At 49.6% G+C, this 20,113-nt stretch overlaps 1 protein-coding gene across 3 annotated transcripts; it reads right to left on the bottom strand.

Moving 5' to 3' along the window:
* On the bottom strand, positions 1-10,535 carry LOC142832634 (SEC14-like protein 3). 3 transcript variants are annotated; one of them, XM_075943239.1, is made up of 12 exons: positions 10,482-10,535; positions 9,580-9,655; positions 9,291-9,334; positions 8,945-9,004; positions 7,821-8,009; positions 6,884-6,979; positions 6,226-6,286; positions 4,401-4,491; positions 1,826-1,928; positions 1,101-1,240; positions 841-1,010; positions 1-122 (listed from the first exon to the last, which is right to left on the bottom strand). In XM_075943239.1, the coding sequence occupies exons 1-12, from the start codon at positions 10,533-10,535 to the stop codon at positions 1-3; spliced, it is 1,206 nt and encodes a 401-aa protein (XP_075799354.1). The 3 variants fall into 3 exon arrangements, with proteins under 3 accessions (XP_075799354.1, XP_075799355.1, XP_075799356.1); XM_075943240.1 differs by having other exon boundaries at positions 4,404-4,491; XM_075943241.1 differs by having other exon boundaries at positions 1,826-1,932; positions 4,408-4,491.
* Between the last annotated feature and the right edge of the window lie 9,578 nt (positions 10,536-20,113).

Genomic DNA, 20,113 nt, shown 5'->3' with positions numbered 1-20,113 from the left:
CTAGATAGGGGTGAGCTCCTCATCGTATTTCTGCATGCCCTCATCTGGGAGAAGCACTTCCACCGTGAAGCTGACTTTCTTGGCATGCACAAAGCTATAGGTATTGTCAAAGCGCAGGACATCTAGGAGACAAATGGAAGATTAGTTCCCACTGGCTGTGCCTGCAAAGCTGGTACGACTTCCCACCTCCCACCGCTCCTTTTATTTCCCCATGGGACCCAGCATCCTGGGCAGAGCCTGTAAGCTGACGGTCACTCCTCCTGGCATTCATCCACAATGGGCTTTAGTTGCCTCAACAGTGAGAACAATGGGTGTTAATTACATCCCATTGTCTTCACAACTGCACACAAACATGAAGAGACATGAGAGCAACAGAAGCTTTCCAGCCCTCCTGGACAAAGTGGGGGCCGGGCATAGCCCGAGGTGATGGTCTTAATCCTCAGGCCCTGGGTGACCCAGCAAATGATCCTTCCCAGATTGGGCAGAATTTGGCACTTGTGCACCCACACTGAGGCTGAGGAAACATGGCATCCTGTTTTGAGGCTGTGCATAAGTTGGCTTACTTCTCATGGCCTCAAATGGGCAAAGGAAACCATGCCCTATTATCCTTTGCTTGTTTCCTGTGGCCCAAGCACTCCCCATCCCTCAGGGATGTGTCTCTGACCCTTGGTGCACATGAGGTGTCCGTGAATATGGCTTGGGAATGAATGAAGGCTCTGACCTGGAATGTATGCCCTGATATGTTTGTGGGGAAGGGGACCACTGCCCATGTTCATCCTTTAAGCCATGTGGAAGGTAGCTCCTATTTTCAGAGCCCGTGCACGACTGGGGTGGACTTACAGACGCCAGCCTCTGAGCAGGTGAGGCTCCCATCCTCAGGTACCATGTGAGCATTGTAGCGCTGGCTGGTTAGCACCTCAGTCATCTCCCCAGCCTTCTGCCTCTCCCCCATCTTGGTCTTGAGGAAAACTCCGAAGCCGATGTCTGCACCATCAGATGAGAACTGCCACCTGTGAGAGGTCAGGTCGCTGCTCAGTGTGATGGGTCACTGAGGGGTCAGAACCCAGCCAGGGGATGAGCGACGGACGATCTGTCCCTACCTGAGGACACAGCCTGGAAACAGGATCTCATATTCCACCTGGTGTGAGGAGCCACGGCTAATCTGCACCGAGTGCTCGTACTGAGTCTTCACCTGGTCCCGCACATACATGGACTTGGGGATCTCCCCACCATAGTTGATCTAGAATAGATTCTGGAGTCATTTCTTTCTTTCTTTTTTTAAAATTTTATTTATTATGTACACAGTGTTCTGTCTCCATGTATGTCTGCAGGCCAGAAGAGGGTACCAGATCTCATTGTAGATGGTTGTGAGCCACTACGTGGTTTCTGGGAATTGAACTTGGGACCTCTGGAAGAGCAAGCAGTCAGCGTTCTTAACCTCTGAGCCATCTTTTCAGCCCCTCTGGGGTCATTTCTTGTACCAGAGATACTTCTTATCATCACTGGGAAGATTTCTGCTCCCCTTCCCCAAAGCCTTTCCTGGCTCTCTAGGCTGGGCCAGCACTTCCGCTGGAAGCTTCTTCTTCCAGCTTATTCCCAAATCAAAACTCCATTTCACCTTTTTCTGCGTATCTTCTCAGTAGCTCTCATGAGTCCTAATAAGTTGGATCGCCCCCCCCCCCCGCATACCCACACACCCACTAGCTGAATACCTGGTCTCTATACCCTAGGGTCGGTCTGTATTCGTTTGTGGAATGAATAGGTGGACGGGGAAGTAACCCATCTCTGTTCCTCCAACCCCTTCCTGTCCTCAGGCTCTGTGTACCTTGGTCAAACATTTGGGGTTCCCATCTGGGTCAGTCAGAGTTCCCCCAAAATGAGCAGGCAGCTCCTCAGGACTGATGAGTTTCAGCAGGCCTTCTTTCCAGCTGTCTAGGTGGAGGGAGATGAATCGTAGTTATCACATGTGGAAGAACCAAACAGTCCCCCACATCCGCCAACATACCCTGAGCTTGCTGCCAGGGATAACTGCCAGGTCTCCTTGACCCATTGTGGCTGTGGAATATTCCTTCTCTCCAGTGGGAAATAGGAAACCCCTGGAATGCTGGGCTAAGTGTACTGAGCCTTGTAGGGCACCCAGGGGAATAGAGGGCATAGACTTGGGTTCACGTCGCACCAGGATTTGGTGCCTCCCCACAACCAGGCTATCTTGTCATCCGTCAAGCTCTCCTTCATAGTGAAACCAGGTGGAGGTAGGAGTTGGGGTATTGGGAAAAAAGGAATATTGAAGAACATAAGACTCCCACCCCCACGTCTAGATCCTCAGCTCACATAATCAGATGATCTGAACATTCTGCTTGGGAGATGGTTTTCCTCCAAGCTCAGGCTCACTGATTTGTGTTATAGAGTTAGGGTTTGTTGGTGGTGGTGGTTCCCCCCCCCCCCATTTACCCTATCCTATCTCTCTGTCTGTCTTTCTGTCTGTCTACTTATTTCATCATGCAATGGATGTTTCCAGGGCCTCACATATGCTGGGCAAGTACTCTGTGGCCGAGCTACACTCACAACCCACCTCTGCCACTTTTAAAAGCAACTCTTGTCAGAACAATGGCATACAATGGTGGTCTCAGTATCCATGAGACTGAGGCAGGAGAATGGTGAATTTGAGGCCACTTTGTCTCAAAAAACAAAACAAAAATAAATAAAAAGTAATTATTTTTCTTATTTATAGTAATATGAGAAAACATAAAACTGAGAAAACAGGAAAATACAAACAATACCTTATTTTGTTTTTTTGTGACATGGTTTCTCTGTAACTTTGGAGCCTGTCCTGGAACTAGCTCTTGTAGACCAGGCTGGCCTCAGACTCACAAAGATCTGCCTACCTCTGCCTCCCAAGTGCTAGGATTAAAGGCAGGTGCCACCATCACCCGGCATACAAACAATACCTTTACAAGCATGATCTATTCTGTTGGTATTTCCTTCTAAAAATTTCTCTTTGTTTTGCATATACTTGTTTTATTATTTTTTAAATTATATTTATTTATTTTGTGTGTGGAGGAGTCACATATCACAGCATACACAAGGATGTAAGAGAATTCTCCTTCTGCTGTGTGGATTCTGGGATGGCTGGCCCTCAGGTCATCAACTTGGGGGCAGCTGAACCATCATTCCAGTCCAGTACAACTTAGAAAAACAAATTATATTGTCCATATGGCTTGTGTGTAGGTGCACATGTGTGTGAACATGGACAGGCACGTATGTGCACCTTCGTGGAGGTCAGAGGGAAACCTATGGCAACATTCTTCAGGGCCTGTCTATTTTGATTTTTTTTTTTATTTTTTGAGACAAGTCTCTCATTGGCCTAGGATCACCAATCAGGCTAGGCTTCCAGCCAGTGAGCCCTAGGGATCTTTCTGACTCCACATCCTCAGTGCTGGGATTACCAAGTGTGTGCTAACACACCAGGTTTTTCTTTGTACCATGAATTCTGAGGCTAGAACTTATTCCATCATGCTTCAAGGTACAGTCACTGAGTAGGTCTTCTCTATTCACCGTATGTGTGGCTTTCTGATCTACTTCCATTTTTTCCCACTTGACAATATTTCTTTTTTAAAAAATATTTATTTATTATGTATACAATATTCTGTCTCCGTGCATGCCTGAAGAGGGCACCAGACCTTATCACAGATGGTTGTGAGCCACCATGTGGTTGCTGGGAATTGAACTCAGGACCTCTGGAAGAGCAGGCAATGCTCTTAACCGCTGAGCCATCTCTCCAGCCCCTTGACAATATTTCTTTAGTCACTATTCAGTTGTGAATTTCTGGGTAGGATGGTGCACTCTTGTATCTACTGGAAGAAGAGGGATCAGGAGTTCAAGGTTCTCTTTGGTTACTTACTGAGTCTGAAGTCAGCATGAGCTACACAAAACCCTGCCTCAAAGAACAAAACAAAACAACAAAAAGCAGTATCATCCTGCAGCACAGCTCCTGCGGCTACCCAGAATCCACCGAATGATGCATCTGTCTGCACCTGTCCAGACCTCTGTGTCAGACTTCCTTCTCTGAGTCCTGGCTATGCCTCCTGCTTTTCCTCCTCAGTCTGAGCTGTCATTAGAAGCACTGGCTGGATGTGCAGGTGCAGAAGGGAAGCCAGGGCACGTAGAGCCAAGGTTGAGAAGCAACAGAGCAGAAACTTATAGGTGCAGGAGGCACTCACCCGAGGGTGAAGGCAGGGTATAGGGCCTAGGAAATGACTTAGCTCTATGTTATGAGCCCCATCTCACCACAGGGAAGAAGGAGCTTGTGACTGCAGGCACATGTTGAGTGCTGGCAGGGATGATGGACCACCGTCACTCTAAAGCTTATGTGTGAGGCACAGGGATAGGGGCCCTGGAACAACTTACTTCCCAACACCACAATTTTCCTCCGTGTGTCCTCACTCAGGAATGGCTTCATGAGGTTGTAGCCCACAGGGAACAGTTTGGTAGCTGGAAAGATACAAGAAGAAGAACAGGAGAAATCAAGCCATGGGGCAACTTTTCCTCAATGAACACGGCCAGTGATATAGAATCGTAAAGGACCCCTTCCAGCCCAGACTCTGACCCAATCACCCAAGAAATAGCCAACTAACCATCCATCCATCCATTGCCTACCTGCCCCACAAATAAACCAGTCACCAGCCTCCTCATCACCCAACCAATAAGCTAACCAGCCTGCTAACAAATAAATAATCTACCAACTCACATAAGTCAAACTCATCAAGTCAACCAAACAGAAAATCAATTGGCTGGTCCGCTGACCAACCAGCTGGACAGCTGATTAACGGCTCACTCCAGCTACCAACCATTCACACAAAGAGCCAGTGATCCCAATAACCAGCTGACAATGCAAATTCAGCTGAAGAACAACCTAGCCAGCCATCAACCAACATGCCAGGCATCCACCCAAGCAACCAGTCACCAAAATGATAGCCATACAATCAATCAGCTAAGCTCAAAGTCAGTCAACCAATCAGCCAGCCCAGTCAACTCTCCAATCCATCACTAGTTATTTGGTTAGTCAGCCAACCAACTAGTAAATCAACTGGACAACTAACCAAACAATGAGTTACCTGATGTGGGATTCCCTCTCTGTATGCTATTAAAATGTTTTATTACCATTGGTTAGTAAAGAAGCTACTTTCAGCCAATGGATTAACAGAGTAAAGTCAGGCAGAAAATTCAGAGATGTATAGAGAGAGTAGGCAGTGTCAGAGAGATGCCATGTAGCCACCAGAGGAGAAAGATATGAGCTGCCAGCCAGAACCTTACTGGTAAACCACAATCCTCGTGATAAAATATAAAATAATAGAAATGGGTTAATTTAAGATATAAGAGCTAGCTAAAAATACGCTTAAGCTATTGGCCAAGCAATGTTTTAATTATACAGTTTCTGTGTGATTATTTCAGGTCTGGGTGGCTGGGAACAAACAAGCAGCCTCCACCAACAGTTACAAACAAACCATCCTTCTACCTACCTGTACCTACCCGAGGAACAGCCACTTAAATGGCTAGTGAGCACCCAGAATGGTACCAGGCCTGGGACATACACCACAGGCATAGGCTTAGAGCCCTTCATAGGGTAGATAACTTGCTCAGAAAAACAGTGAGCTGGGCGGTGATGGCACTTGTCTTTAGTCAGCACACAGGAGGCAGAGGCAGGTGGATCTCTGTAAGTTCGAGGTCAACCTGGTCTACAGAGTGAGTTTCAGGACAGCCAGAGCTACAAGTTAGATCCTGTCTCAACAAACAAACAAACAAAATTACCCCTCCTCCTCAAAAAAAAAAAAAAAGAAAGAAAGAAAAAGAAAAAAGAAAACCAGAATGAATAGGAGAATAGACCTGGTGGGGCAGACTTGTAATCTCATACATTATGAAGGCTGAGGCAGGAAGACTGCAAGTGTAAGGTCTGTGTGAGCTATGGAGTGAGTTCAAGGCCAGCCTGGGCCTATAGGGCCAGAGACAGTCTGAGGAGGGAGAGAGGATCATGGGTGGGAGAGGGGAAGAGGAGCTAGTGAAGCTAGCTGCTACCATTGCCTGAGCCTTCCTCTGTGCAGAGTCAAGCGGTCAGCATGCAGACAGCAAGCAAACCTTCCCACAACAGCCCCAGGGGAAGGCACTGAGCCCCAAGAGTGAATGGCAAAACTGTGGAGGCCCAAGGAGGGGCAGTCACTTCTCACTCACCCTTCACAATGAGCATGAACTTCAGGGTCTCTGGGTAGTTCTCTTCAAGGAGGCCAAAGAACTGTGGAACCAAGAAAACCCTCTCAGAGCCCACACCTTCTCCCCTTTCCCCCTTTGCCATCTCCTGCCTGGAGGGTTTCCTTTTCGGTATCGCCTCCATTGGCCTCTCAAGGGAACCTTTTCACTCAGACTAAGAGCCAAATGCTCACGGGAACCACGCCATCGTTTAAACAGCAGAAGAGAACCGTGTGAGGACACACGTCAGATGTTCAGTGTCGCCTGGCATCGTGCACATGCTTTACAGACTCTCCGAGTCTCCTGGACTCACTGCCCCCGTTCTGGATGTGAGGAGCCTGAAGCATAGTGGGGGCCTAGGGTAGAGCTGGGTGTGTGTGACCTGCCAAGGGACTGACAGGTCTGGGACTGTCTGTGGAAGCAGGCCCTGTGCTCTCCTAAGATCTACTCTGCAGACTTTCTAGGAGTCCTACTAAGGTTTCCTTGGTGGGTGGGGCCTAGGAAAGAAATCACCTTTTATTAATTTGTGTTCTAGGTAAACTGCAAGGTCAAAGCAGGCCAAGCGTGTCACCCAAGTGTGTGTGTGTGTGTGTGTGTGTGTGTGCCCGCGCGCGAGTGCACATCCACCACTGGGCTTCCTCACCTCCTGGTATACTTCCACCAGAGGTTTCCAGAAGTGCTTCAGTCCCAGACCCTCACAGTCGAATATCATCACAATGGTCTCAATCTTCCTTCCCAGCTGTGAGGATGAGCAAGGGACAGAGCCAGGGTCAAAGTGTAGGCTTGGGAACTGGAGACCCAAGTATATGACCCTCAGGGTGCTTCCAAACCTCCACTCTGTCCTCAAAGTAGCAAGTGGAAAAGAATGAACACATTTCCCCACTCATCCACCCACCTATCCACCCACCCACCCACCCATCCATCCATCCCCCACCCACCCATCCATCCACCCACCCACCCATCTATCCACCCATTCATCCATTCGCCCACCCATCCATCTATCACCTACCCACCCATCCACCCACCTACCTATCCATCCACCCATCCGTGCTTCCACCCATCCTTTCACTGACAATAGCTTGACTTAATACTTTTTAAAAACTTTATGATGGTGTGAAGAACACATTCAGTCAACTCCTTAGTCTGATTGGTGAGTTTTGATTTTTTTCTGATCTAGCAATATTCAGGATGGTGTTGTCTTCTGGGGTCCATCTGTATTCTAATGAAAACACTCTGCACACACCTGAGGCAGGCTAGTTAGTCTACGCTATGATGCTGAGTGGGTCAGAAGTTTTAGCTTTATCTCCAACTAGTGTTATTTTAAACTTAGAGTTTTTATTAGGTTTATTAAGACGGACCCCATCATAAGCTGGAGAACATCCTCTCTGTTATCATCCCTTACTCTTTGCAGACTGTCCTGCCAAGGGTGAGGCACACAGCTGATAAGCAGTGGAGCTTTCTGACCTGAGATGAGAGTCCTCTGACCAGGATAGTAGAGAACACTGGCGTGTTCTCGGGACCACCAACCCTGGTCGTCTCTCCTGCTTCCAGTCACCCATCCTATCCAGTCAGAACCTCACCCGCTCTGTCTGCAGGTCACACTCGTGCAGGATGCGCTCACAGTCCCTCATCTTGGTCTTCAAAAGGTCCTGCTTGGTGACTGAGAAAAGCAACCCTTTGGGGTCCAGTGGCCCAATGATGTCGTACCAAACGGGGCAGCCATCACGGTCATAGCCACACAGGCCGCCAGGCATATACTTCTGGATCACCTGGACGTGGAAAGATACATGACACTTGGCATATACACCTCTCTGGGACCCCCAGTACCAGCCCAGCCTGACTTCAGGCTTCTGGGCTCATTGGTCCTGCCTGCAGTGCCATCCGTGTCTTGTTTAGTGATAGAGGATGTCAGTTCTGAAGGTCAGCAGATATGGTTCAAACACAGACACTGATGTTTCTCTGTTCCATGTCCTTGAGCAAGCGATGCCACCTTTCTGAGCTCCATCCCACCTCCTCTTGCATAAGATGGCTCAGATTCTTGCTTTCTGATAAATTCTGGCAGACATGGCATACTGTCTACACCTCTGAGACCATGTTACTGTGACCCCATTGTGGGTACCACTCTTACCAGTCCCTTGATGGATTGTTGCTTTCTCACCTGGACAGGATGCTTTGAAACTCTGGAGTGGGTAGAAACACAGAGGGACTGACTGGCCACAGTGTCTCAGGTACAAGTTTGAGAGGCCAAGCAGGGCTAAGTTCAAACCCCAGCCTCACCATGGGACTGTGGGACTTTGGGCAAGTTGCTGGATTTTTGCTGGATGCAAGGGATGATAACACCTGTCTCATAGTGTTCAGGTGATTAAATGAACTCATACTGGGACTTATTATTATCATTATTATCATCATCATTTTGGTTTTTCATAACAGAGTGAGTTTCTCTGTGTGACTCAGGCTGTCCTGGAACTCACTCTGTAGACTAGGTTGACCTCAAACCGAGAAATCCACCTGCCTCTGCCTCGCAAGTGCTGGGAATCTCTCATCATGCCCAGCCAATGATGGAACTCTTGATGCAGGGATTTTCATTACTCTTATAGAAAAGGCCCTGTGGGGTTAATGGCTTCCAAGGGCATCTCTGCTTGCTGACCTCCCAAATGGTCTCCAGTGGCCAGAAGCTGCTTGAGTGTTTGGGGGTGGGGCTCACCTCTGGGGGCTGCCAATCAAGGATGTGATCGATGTCCATGGTCTTCCGGAACTCCATGTACTGAAAACAAAAGGGATGGTTAGGGCCCATGAGGCTCCCAGCTCCCTGAAAAGGGCATGGATGTAGGGGTATGAGGCATTGATTTCCCCCACGCTGCCCCCATATAAATACCATCTCCAAATTCTGGGGCTGATGCTTTCCCTGCCCCCATATAAATACCATCTCCAAATTCTGGGGCTGATGCTTTCCCTGCCCCCATATAAATACCATCTCCAAATTCTGGGGCTGATGCTTTCCCTGCCCCCCATATAAATACCATCTTCAAATTCTGGGGCTGATGCTTTACCTTGCGAAGCATGGCCTCTGATTTCTGCAAGTCAAAGCTCCGAGCTGAGGAAAGATGGGGGAAGGTGAAGATGGGACAGGGCTGCGCTGCTTTGCCCCTAACAAGTCAAAGCAATGGGGGACCCTAGGAATTTGATAGGAACCTGCCTCTCCCTCTGCTCTCCTAGACCTGAGCATGCGAAACAGGATGGTGTGGTCAGATCCTGAGAGCCACGGATTGTGATGAAGCTGTGGGGACCCAGGCCCTCTTGCTGCCCCCTCATCTTCAGTATCCCCACCTCTCCCCTCACCTCGGAGCCAACGAAGAAGAAAGTAATCATCAGGGTTGGGCAGGGCAGGCAGCACATCCTGGACGTTTTCTCGGAACTGGAAAGAAAGATGCCTGTTGGTGAGTTTCTCACACCGAGCCTTGGCCTCTCCACTCCAGATTCGGTAATCACCTCTCCTTGGCTCTCTCCCTCAGCCTGACAGTGGCGTAGGTGGGTGAGTGCGCGGACAAAGGCAGAATGGAGGGACGAGCGAATGGGTGGGTGGAAAGAAAAAGTGAAGGATCAATAGATCAATGGATCTATATATAGGTAGGCAAGTGGAGAAAAGGAGAGATGGGTGGTGAACAGGACAGAGAAATGGGGGGAGAGGGAAGAGGAATAGATAGAGGGCGGGCAGGGGCGGAAGCCTTTCCTGTCCTTCAAATCCATGTCCTTTGTAAAAGGACGGGAAGAGGAGAGAATTACAAAGACATGGATTTGAAGGAAGGAAAGGTTCGTGATCAAGCGTCCTCTTCCCTTCAGCCGTGGGCACACCAACGCTCTGTCTGTCTCTCGGATCTGGAGCCTACGGACTGGCTTTCCTTTTAGTCCCAGGAAAGGAGAATCCACCAGAGGACAACAGCTGCATGCTCAGCTCCCACCCGGGGCCGGGGGGGGGGGGGACTGCCAGGCAGAGCTCCGGGGTCGGGCTCTTGGGCAAGCTCAAGTTTACTTCTGTAATGTCACCCACATGTTATACCTGCTCTGTCAGGACTGATGTCACAGAACTGTGTAAGATGTGACCCCTTAAGAGGTGACGGCAAAGAGACAATGTCAAGGACACGCGTCAACAGATGGAGGCAGGGTCCAGGGATGCTTTCTGCCTCACTCTCGGCCACTTCCCTCTGAGGTCCTATGGGGGGTCGGGGGGCGTCTCTTCTTACCTTGGCCAGGGTCTCTGCCTGTTTGGGGCTTAGGTCTCCAACTCGGCCACTCATGGTGCTGGCTGAGACTGAGGAGCAGTGACCACTGCAGGCAGAGGCCCAGCCTCCTCTGTCTGTCCAGACCCAGCTGGAGCCTTTTGCCCCCACTTCTGGGTGTGGCTCAGGCGCCTCCTCCAGGCCAATTCTTTAGATTGGACATTACATAACTGGGATTAAGTGAGGTCCCGTGCTTGGCTCTGGGACAGGTGTGGAGCAAACAGCAGGCCCAGAGGTCCTCTGCCAGATGAGGTAACTGTGAAGTAAGGATCTGGCCTTCTCTGTGAGCCCCCTCCGCGCTCTCTGGCCTCCAGTGACCACTGTCCTGGAGAAGGGGCAGTCCCGTGGAGGATGAGCCCCACTTCTCAGAGGTACAGCCTTTCCCTAAGCCTTAGTCTCCTCATGCTCCTAAGGAAGGAGCTCCCAAAAGCCTCCACTGGCTCCTGCAGGGGGGAGTCTGAGGCCCTGCAGCCTACTGAGCGCCCTGCATGGTGTTCAGAGTTTGAAGGAGATGCTCACACCCCTCAGCTGCAGCGAACACTCACAGTCAAGAGACAGACAGTCTGTGGGATGGGATGCAGTACTGGATAGAGCTTGCCTAGTGTGCCTACAGCCTTGGGTTCGATTCCCGGTACTGCAAAAAGAAGAGAAGAAGACAGGCTGCTGAAGACAGCAGACAGGACTCAAAGGTCTATGCTCAAGGCTGGTCTTTTTCATAGGGCCGATGCTACTTTTCTGATGTCTTTCAAATTCTGTTGCGAGGAACTGGTCTTATAGACTTGACCACAGGGAAAGGCCAGGCACCCTCCCCCTGTGTCTACCCAGAACCCCATGTGTGGGGCCTCTGGTTATGCACAGCTCCCATTAGTACTGAGGGTTCCGATGGGTCAGGAGCATGGCCTTGGGGGCAAGGATGTTTTGGGGGAGATTTTCATATCTTCCAGGAAGAAGTATCTACCTGGAGTGAAGAAGCTGGTGGGCCATCCACAGTCAGTGCGCAGGGAAGCCCAGAAGTTTCCTGTGTCCTTTGCTTTCTGTCCCTTTCTGCATTCTACCACCACACGGGCCTGAGGCCAGCCCTGCTCTAGATTTCATTGTAACACCTTTCAGCCCAGTGTTTCCTGGGCCCCTCGTCTCTGACAGAGGACCAGCTCTGCCCAGTGTTTCCTGGGCCCCTCGTCTCTGACAGAGGACCAGCTCTGCCCAGTGTTTCCTGGGCCCCTCATCTCTGACAGAGGACCAGCTCTGCCCAGTGTTTCCTGGGGCCCCTCGTCTCTGACAGAGGACCAGCTCTGCCCCCTAACACAGATGAAAGCACTGACTGCCTGGGTTTCTATGCATTGCTAGGGGATTGCCCCCTTCCCCTTCTCTGGAGCCCTGATAAGGAAAAGGCCATCCTGTCAGTTACTGTCTCTAGGTAAACCTTTAACCCAGCATATACCTATCGTCTCAGCACTCAGGAGGCTGAGAGGGGGTGTGGGGGTTGTAAATTCAAGGACAGCCTGGGCTACACAGCAAACCAAACACCAAGCAAGCAAAGCTGTCTCAAGAGACTGTGCATAGCTAGAGATGATCCTGGGCTAGCCTTAGCTAACACAGCTAGGTTAGACCAAGCCACTGTCCCAGGCCCACTATCCCTAAACTAGAGCATCCTAGATGTACAATTTTGGGGCCTCTTTTCTGAGCTATCTCGGGGTTCTTTAAGGAGGTGGATGTGGGACACTCTAGATGCTGTCTTCTGGCACCTTGCCTGACTTGTGGCCCCGATACAGTTGGGTCCACAGGAGAAGGAGTCACCTTTGGCCATTTCCCTCTGTCTGGAACACCTGGTGTGTCACTCTGGAGCAGTTAGGTAACTCCCCACCCCCACCCCACCCCCACTTCACATTCCAACCACCCACTTCCCTCAGGCGGCGGCCTGTGGAGATTGGGTTCCACAGCTGCTCTGTCATTAGCTCCTAATCCCGTCAGGTTCCCACCAGTCTCCCTTCTCTCCCTAATCCCTCTGATGGGAGGTGACCCGGGACCCCCATTCTCTCCCTAATCCCTCTAATGGGAGGCAACCCGGGACCCCGAGGCTGGGCAAGAGGGGCAGGAAGAGAGGAGCTTGGGTCTTCATAGGAACTCTGGGTCCTTCTGACTGGGCCGTACATTGCCGAGCAGTTTACTGTCCACGAGCCGTCAGCAGAACTTCCTACGATGGCGGGCACTGTCTGTCCTAATTAGCACGTTTAGCAATCACTCCTGTGGGAAACAGCAGAATAACGAAGTCTGGGCTTTCTGCGATCGCTGTTGTGAGACTGTGGTTCCCAGTGGAACCCAGGCTGGCTTCAGACTCCAGAACCTTCTGGTTGACCTCCCAAGTACCGGGACCACAGGGGTGCACTGCTGCCGCCAGTTTATAAACCTGAAGGCAGGGCCCATGCTGGCTGGGTGCTGACTGATTGCCAGTGTCTGCACCACCGGCTGCTAGAGCTGTGATTTTAACTGATTTTTCCCCCAATCCCCTTTATTTCTCTCTGGTGTTGGAGAGTGAGCTCAGGCCTTAAACTAGGCTATGCAGGTGTCTTACCACTGAACTACACTGTGCCCGGGGCCTCTTTTAACTTTTTATTTTGAGACAGGGTCTCACTAAATTGTTCAGGATGGCTTTGTATTCACTCTGTAGCTCAGCCAAACTTTGAACTTGTGATCTTCCTGCTCAGTGTCCCAAGCAGCTGAGATCACAGGTCTGTACCATTGGGCCTGGCATTTATTTGAACTTTAATTCCCCCGTGTGGCTTATAGCTAGCATGATCACATTTAGTAAGGTCGTGCCACACACCACGATGAATTCTGAGCACAGTATCTCTACTAGACATAAACAACCCCCTAGAAGGGGTGGGCACCATTGTTTAGTATATTCTATAGATGGGCAAATCAAGGCATGGCATGGAGCTCACCCAGGGACTTGGCTGTCCCACAGCCTCAGCTCCGGGAGTTTCACACTGGTAGAGGACTGGGTCGAGGACACAGGAGAACACGGCCCACAGGAGCCATGCTCATAGGCCCTCACAGAGACCGAGGTGACAAGCTCCACCCCTACCCCTCATCTTTTACCCCACTGCAAGCCTTAACACTGGGCTTGGGGACATCCGAGAGCTCGGTAAACAGCTGGATGCATGTTGAGTCCCCACCTCCGCACACACCCTGGGCTGCCGAGAATGTGGACCCACCTGAAGTTTAACGTTCCCTTCCTTTGAAACAAAGGACCTGGGGAAGGAGCCCACCTGCACATGCCCAGAACTACCCTCCCCAGGTAAACACCCCAGGCTGCATTGAACAATGCATTTGCCAAGGATCTAGGGGACCAAGGCAACCACAACAACACGCATGAGTAAACACAGGTGGGGGAGTTGACAGAACTGCCTTGCCTCACCCAAGAACCTTCTAGGTTTCTAGGCGATGGGAAAGGACTGCTCTCAGCCAGTGTCCATCCATTCCTGCCCACCTTCCCTAAAGTAGATCATGCTGGAACCAGCTAAGAGAGTCTGCAGGGAGTGCAGAGGCCTCCGTGTGAACAGACATGTTAGGAAGAAGCAGGCAGGAGAGAGCTCAGACCACAGGAAGGGAGGCACAGGGGTGTGTGGGGGGAGTAGGGTGCACATGCATCCACGCTGTCTGTCACACCCTCTGGCAGTTCACTTGCCAGGCTTTATAACCCTGGGGCAGATTTATTTATTTGTTTATAATTTTTTCCAGTGTTGGGGATCCAATCCAGGGCCTAGGGCATGCTGGTGGGGAGCTCCACTACTGAGCTTTTGTTAAGGAAGATGCGAGAAGGGTTTAATGAAATAAGATCTACACACAATAGAAATCTTTCATTCTTTATATACAGCTTGATGATTTTTTTTTTTGCATACTCACTGGGTTGTGTGCAAACGTCTAGTCTAACTGTAACAAAGGTTCGGCGGTGGCTTTGGCTACACAGCATGGAGTTTCACTCGGGCCTTTGACGAATAACTAGAAGGATAAGCGTGGGTCTCTGCCTTCATGTCACCACTGTCTTCTTCATTGCCTTAAATGTTGGGTCGGATTGCGGCTCATCTCTCTCCACAGCTATGCTTATTTAAAGTGTCTGCCTAGGGACAGGAGAGAAGGTGACGTCAGGGGACCTAAGTTTGGTTCCCAGCATCCATTCTGGGCAGTTTGTAAGAGCCGGTAACTCCAGCTCCAGGAGAATCTGACCTCTCTGGTCTCCAAGAACACCTGCACTCATGTGCACAGATCCTCACATAGATGCACACACGTGCACACATAACAAAATAAGTCTTGGAGAGTCTGTCTTAAAGCTGATGATAGAAAGTTGAATTGCCTTAAGTAAAGAGGTTCCACCCCTCATCCAGAGTGCCAGGCTGAGTTAGAAACTGAAGTTGCCCCATCAAGGAAGAACAATCATATCCAGGGAAACCAACTGCTCCTTCCAGCAATGAATTTTTCTAAATCCAGAAGAAGCTTGCAGGACTTAAACCAAAACAATTACCAAGCAGACCACAGTTTAACCAAGAATGCCTAATAATGCATACTTAATTTTTTTTTTTTTTTGGTTTTTCGAGACAGAGTTTCGCTGTGGCTTTGGAGCCTGTCCTGGAACTAGCTCTGTAGACCAGGCTGGTCTCGAACTCACAGAGATCCGCCTGCCTCTGCCTCCCAAGTGCTGGGATTAAAGGCGTGCGCCACCACCGCCCGGCTCTTAATTTTTTTTCCAGACAGGATCTCATGTAGTCCACGTTCTCCATGTAGCCAAAGGTGACTTTGAACTTCTGATCCTCCTTTCCAGACCTTCCAAGTGCCGGGATTACGGGTTTGTGCCCTGCCCAGGTAACATGCATTTTTCTTCCCCACCTCTGAGTTTGTTATTGCCTTGTACAGCCTCAAGCTCTTGTTAGCTCCTGGAAGATGGGCTGGTAGTCATCCAGTTTCCAGCATGCTAACACTGGATAATAAAATCCGTCCCTGTCTCACCAATACTATTTTGTGTGTGTGTACACATGTGTGCAAGTGCTCGGCACCCACCTGGTGCATGTGTGTGTGGAAGCCAGCGGTCAGAATCAGGTATCTCTACCTTTTTTTTTTTTAAAAGATAAGATCTCTCTGTGTAGCCCTAGCTGTCCTGGAATTGTTTGTAGACCAGGCTGGCCTTGAATTTACAGAGATCCACCTGATTCTGCCTCCAAAGTGCTGGGATTAAAGGCATGTGCAGCTATGCCTGGCTTGCGCTGTTACTTCTTAAGGATGAACACTGTCTTCCATGGGACAGGCTCTGGAGCTTCTTCTGTCTGTCTGTTGGTGGACAGAGCACTTGGGCGCCTTCTACTTCCTGATTGTGAACAATACTGCTAGGGACATGTTTTTGTGCAAATTTTATGGGGGCATATGCTTGTCAATCGGTTGAGCTGAATGCACAAGAAAGGACTCCTTGGGCTGAATGCAGGCTGCCCTGCAAGGCAAACACAGAACTTTCTGTTTCCAGATGGATGAGGTTCTACCTTCTCATCCTTTCCAATGTTTGTTATTTTCTGTTTCTAGATACATTCCTATTCTGGCCATCCAAGGGACTCTTCAAGATTGTAGCCTCGACTTGTGTTTCTCTAACCACGTTAGAGCCTTTTCGTGTTCTGTGTGAAGGAATGGTGACTTTATTTTTCAAAGACAGGCTGGAGAGACACATGCCTCGAGCACTCTGGGCCCTGAGTTCTAGCCTCAGTACTGAGAAAAATCAAAACAAAATTTTAAAAATACACTCTCTGTACCCTTCTTCTGGATGTGGACTGAAGGCCAGTTATGCTTTTCTTGGTACTTGGGGCTTCATTGCTTTCTCTGAAGCTCCCAACCCTTGTCTCGTGGCTACTCTTCCCATGTAGGTGACCTCCACTCCGGCCTTTTCTTCTTTTCTCTGTCTTCCTCCTCTAGTCAGCTGCAAGATTTGTAGCTTAGCTGTCCTGATTTTGTTGTTGTTTATTTGTTTTCAGTTCTATTTCTTTTCTTTTTTAAAAAGACTTTTTCTTAATTTAATTTAAAAATAAAGGAATTTTTTTTTTTGGCCAGAAGAGGGAGTCAGATCTCCAAGAGCTGGAGTTACAGTAGTCAGTTGTGACCAGCTCTGCATGGCTGCTGAGAATTGGACCAGAATCTTCTGTAAGAGCGGTGTGAGCTTTAGGCTGCTGAACTAATCCCTTCTTTCAAACTCAAATACAATTGTCCTCAACTTTCCTTTTTTGGGGAAAAAAAACTTTACAAATTTTAATTAATTAAATAACTGATTAACTAATTCATTAATTTTTGAGAAAAAGTCTCCTGTAGACCAGACTGGCCTCAAACTTGCCACGTGGCTGATGATGACCTTGAATTTATGACCCTCCTTTCCACCTCCCAGATGATGGCGCCATGCCCAACTTTATACATAAACTTTGGGTCTATTTCTTTTAACTGCTATAAAAATGTACCTTGCATAATTTTTACCAGTTCAATATTTTCTGTTTGTTTTTTCGAGACAGGGTTTCTCTGTGTAGCATTGGCTGTCCTGGAACTTGCTTTGTAGACAACTGGCCTGGAACTCAGAAAACCACCTGTTTCTGCCTCCTGAGTGCGACGTGTGCCACCATGTCTGGCTCCAATTCAATAACTTTTAGTGTCTAATTCAGAGCCATCACTGAAGGGCTCTAGTAGGCCCAAGCCTGGCAAATACTACTCTGAGAAGTCTTGCTCTCCCCATTCCCTTTTCCTTGCTAAACAGATTACATTTCTAAAGCTAAGCACCAAGGTCTAATGCCTTATTTGGCCATTTCCTCCTCCTAAAGCTGACCACCAAGGTCTAGTATCAAAGTATTGTGTCCAGCAATCAAAAGCCCCTTTTGGTTACTCTAGTTAACATGCCCAACCAAAGCAAACCAGCTCATTCTAACACGGGTTTCCCCTTTCTCTTTATAACCTGCCCTTTGCCTTTGGGCCACGTCTGTCTCCTCTCTATCCAGAGGCAGTTCTTTGTCCCTCTGGGGCAAATATTCTTTCTCCCTGCCCCCACCTTGCCCCCTTTCACCCCCTCTCTTATGTCCTATCTCCTGTCTTTGTCCCTCTGGGGCAAACAAATCTTCATTCTGAGAAGCGGTCTCGGTTTGTCTGTCCTGTGTCGGTGTGTCTGTCCTGTGTCGGCTCTGTCCCTCAGTTGCCTACATTCCAATTGTCATGCGGTTTTTTTTATCAACAACGGAAACTCTCTGTCCACTAAACAAGTGACATGTGTCAGGACTGCATGTGTGCTGTTTTCAGTGGCCACCCACCTTGTTTTATGGACGCAGAGTCTCTCGCCAGCCTGTAGCTCACCGATTAGGCTAGGCTAGCTGGCTGGCCAGCCCCAAGGACCTGCCTGTCTTCTCCATGTTGGGGTTACAGGTCTGTGAAGCTTTTGAACATGTGTCCTACTGATCCAACACAATCCTCAGGCTTCCCAGGTAAACAGTGTGTTAACGGACCAGCCACCAGGCACCTCAAATAGAGCTAAGCCCAAGACAGGTCTGGATATACTAATGAACTTGCATTTTCCTCAGCAGGAGTCCAAAGCAGCAACGGGGCACCTGATTTTAGAATGGCACCTCCAGAACTGTGGACCAAGGGAAAAGGTTTCTCTTTATAAGTCAATTGTTTCAGACATTTTATCACGGCAAGGGAAAGCTATGGAGTCAGATGTCCCTACTTTCAGTCTGAGTATTGTCACTGTCTCTGAGACCCTAGTGGGAGATGGCCACTAGGTGGGGCAGGACTCAGTAAATGTGTGACTCTCGTCTATGGCCAGACAGGGCATGCAGCCTGGGCTAGCTGTAGGATGAGTAGAAGCGAGGGTTGAGGCCGACGATGGTGCTGTCATGCTGCTTTACCGTATGGAAAAGAGACCTGAACTCTGTTGGGTGAAGGTGGAGGATTCCTGAGGCCTGGGGGCTCCCCAGAACTGTGCTGGGAGAGAGAGTCCTGGGCTGAGGGCAGAGCTCAAGCAAGCAGGATAACCAGGACTTGGGAGATGCAGGTTATCAGGTGAAGCCGAGGCAGGAAGAAGGGTTGTGTCAGGCCATAGAGGGTTTCAGAAGACGTGTGAGCACACAGGGACCCGGGAGGAGTCAGGGAAGGTCTTACACGGAGAAGTGTGAGCCAGCTGTCATTTCAGGGACATTTATGGCTTTGGAGTCTGGGTGGGAAGGTAGCAATGACCTTAAGTCATCTAAGCTGGAGGTATAGATGACGGGGCAGGGCCTATGGGAGGAAGACATGGTCCAGTCAGAAAAAGTTACCAAGGTGGGATCTGGATCAGACGGCCTCTTTCTGCCACTTGGAGCAACCTCAAGAAGGTGGGGCTGGTGGGCCTGGCCTCCTGGACCTCCTGTGAGATAAAGTGGTCCTTCAGGAGGCAAATGGATTCTGTTGAGTCCCTGGTGAGCCAAGGTATGTCTGGCCCAACACTGCTCCCTGCTGGAGGAAGATAGAGGTCTCAAGGCCACCAAGCCTACTTGCTCCCACTTACACAGGCCAGCTGTACTCAAGCCCATGGGGTTTTGTGGTTGTTTCAGTGGTCTAGGGGATTGAACCTAGGCCCTTGCACGTGCTACGCTTATGCTCTACCACCAAGCTGTATCCCTGTCCAGCTCCCCAAGTTCACATCTTGCTCTCTCTCCTTTATCTTTTTAACACATAATTTCTCTGTGTATTCCTGTCTGTCCTGGGACTCGCTCTGTAGACCAGGTTGGCCTCAAACTCAAAAGATCTACCTGCTCCTGCCTCCCAAGTGCTGGAATTGAAGGTGTGCACTACCACCCAGCTATGCTTTCTCCTCTTATGCTGTATCTCAGGACAAGTTACTTCCTGCCCCAACTCTGGATCTCCTCCCCTGTAACTGTACAGAAAACTTCCTAACGCAGACTGGTCTGGACACACGGTAAGTTGGTCGTGAGTTGGGCTTTTTCTAGCTCCTGGAACTCCATGCTTTCCTCTGGCCCACACTGAAGCCCTATCCCACACAGCCCTCCTTCATAAAGGACAGGTCAAGTCTGCCCTCTCCTCTCAAGAAGGCACTGAGCACACAGTGGGAGACTGACCTGGGTACCTGATCCAGTTTGCCATTAGAGCCAGGCTTTATTCAAGTCTTAGCAAGGGGACTTCATCTCTATCTGCTTCAGGGTGGCAGACAAGGAGCTGTGTGAACTGTGGAGGGCTGGGCCCTAGAACATAGCTGAAAACCTGCTCTGAACACCAGGGATTGTTGTGTCCCTCTTGACTTTGCGAACTCGGCTGGGGTGGGAGAGCAGGGGAGTCTTTCCAACTGCCATAAAAACACCCCTATAAACGCCCTATGCACCTTCTTCCAAAGGCTACGAGGACTTTCTCTGGGAGGTGTTCTGGGAAGAGTTGGCCTTGCCTCCATCCCTGAGACAGAGGAGGCCTCAGGCTTTCCAGCATCTTATTTGAAGAGCTTGGATCTACAACTCCCTGCCAAAAATGCCACCCCACCCCCAGCAAACCACACACTCTTACAGCCATTTACGTCAAACATGATTTATTGACATGTTTTA

Source organism: Microtus pennsylvanicus, chromosome 12 (genome assembly GCF_037038515.1).
Source record: "Microtus pennsylvanicus isolate mMicPen1 chromosome 12, mMicPen1.hap1, whole genome shotgun sequence".
In the NCBI taxonomy this organism is placed as follows: domain Eukaryota; kingdom Metazoa; phylum Chordata; class Mammalia; order Rodentia; family Cricetidae; genus Microtus; species Microtus pennsylvanicus.
This window is presented reverse-complemented; position numbering and strand designations above follow the sequence as displayed.

Excerpts from the sequence above, each read along its gene's own strand:
- LOC142832634 (XM_075943239.1), bottom strand. The coding sequence starts at position 10,535 with ATGAGTGGCCGAGTTGGAGACCTAAGCCCCAAACAGGCAGAGACCCTG. Across the intron at positions 9,005-9,290 it reads CAGAGGCCATGCTTCGCAAG|TACATGGAGTTCCGGAAGAC; the intron begins GTAAAGCATCAG and ends TTTTGTTTTCAG. Across the intron at positions 6,287-6,883 it reads TGGTGGAAGTATACCAGGAG|TTCTTTGGCCTCCTTGAAGA; the intron begins GTGAGGAAGCCC and ends TTGGTTCCACAG.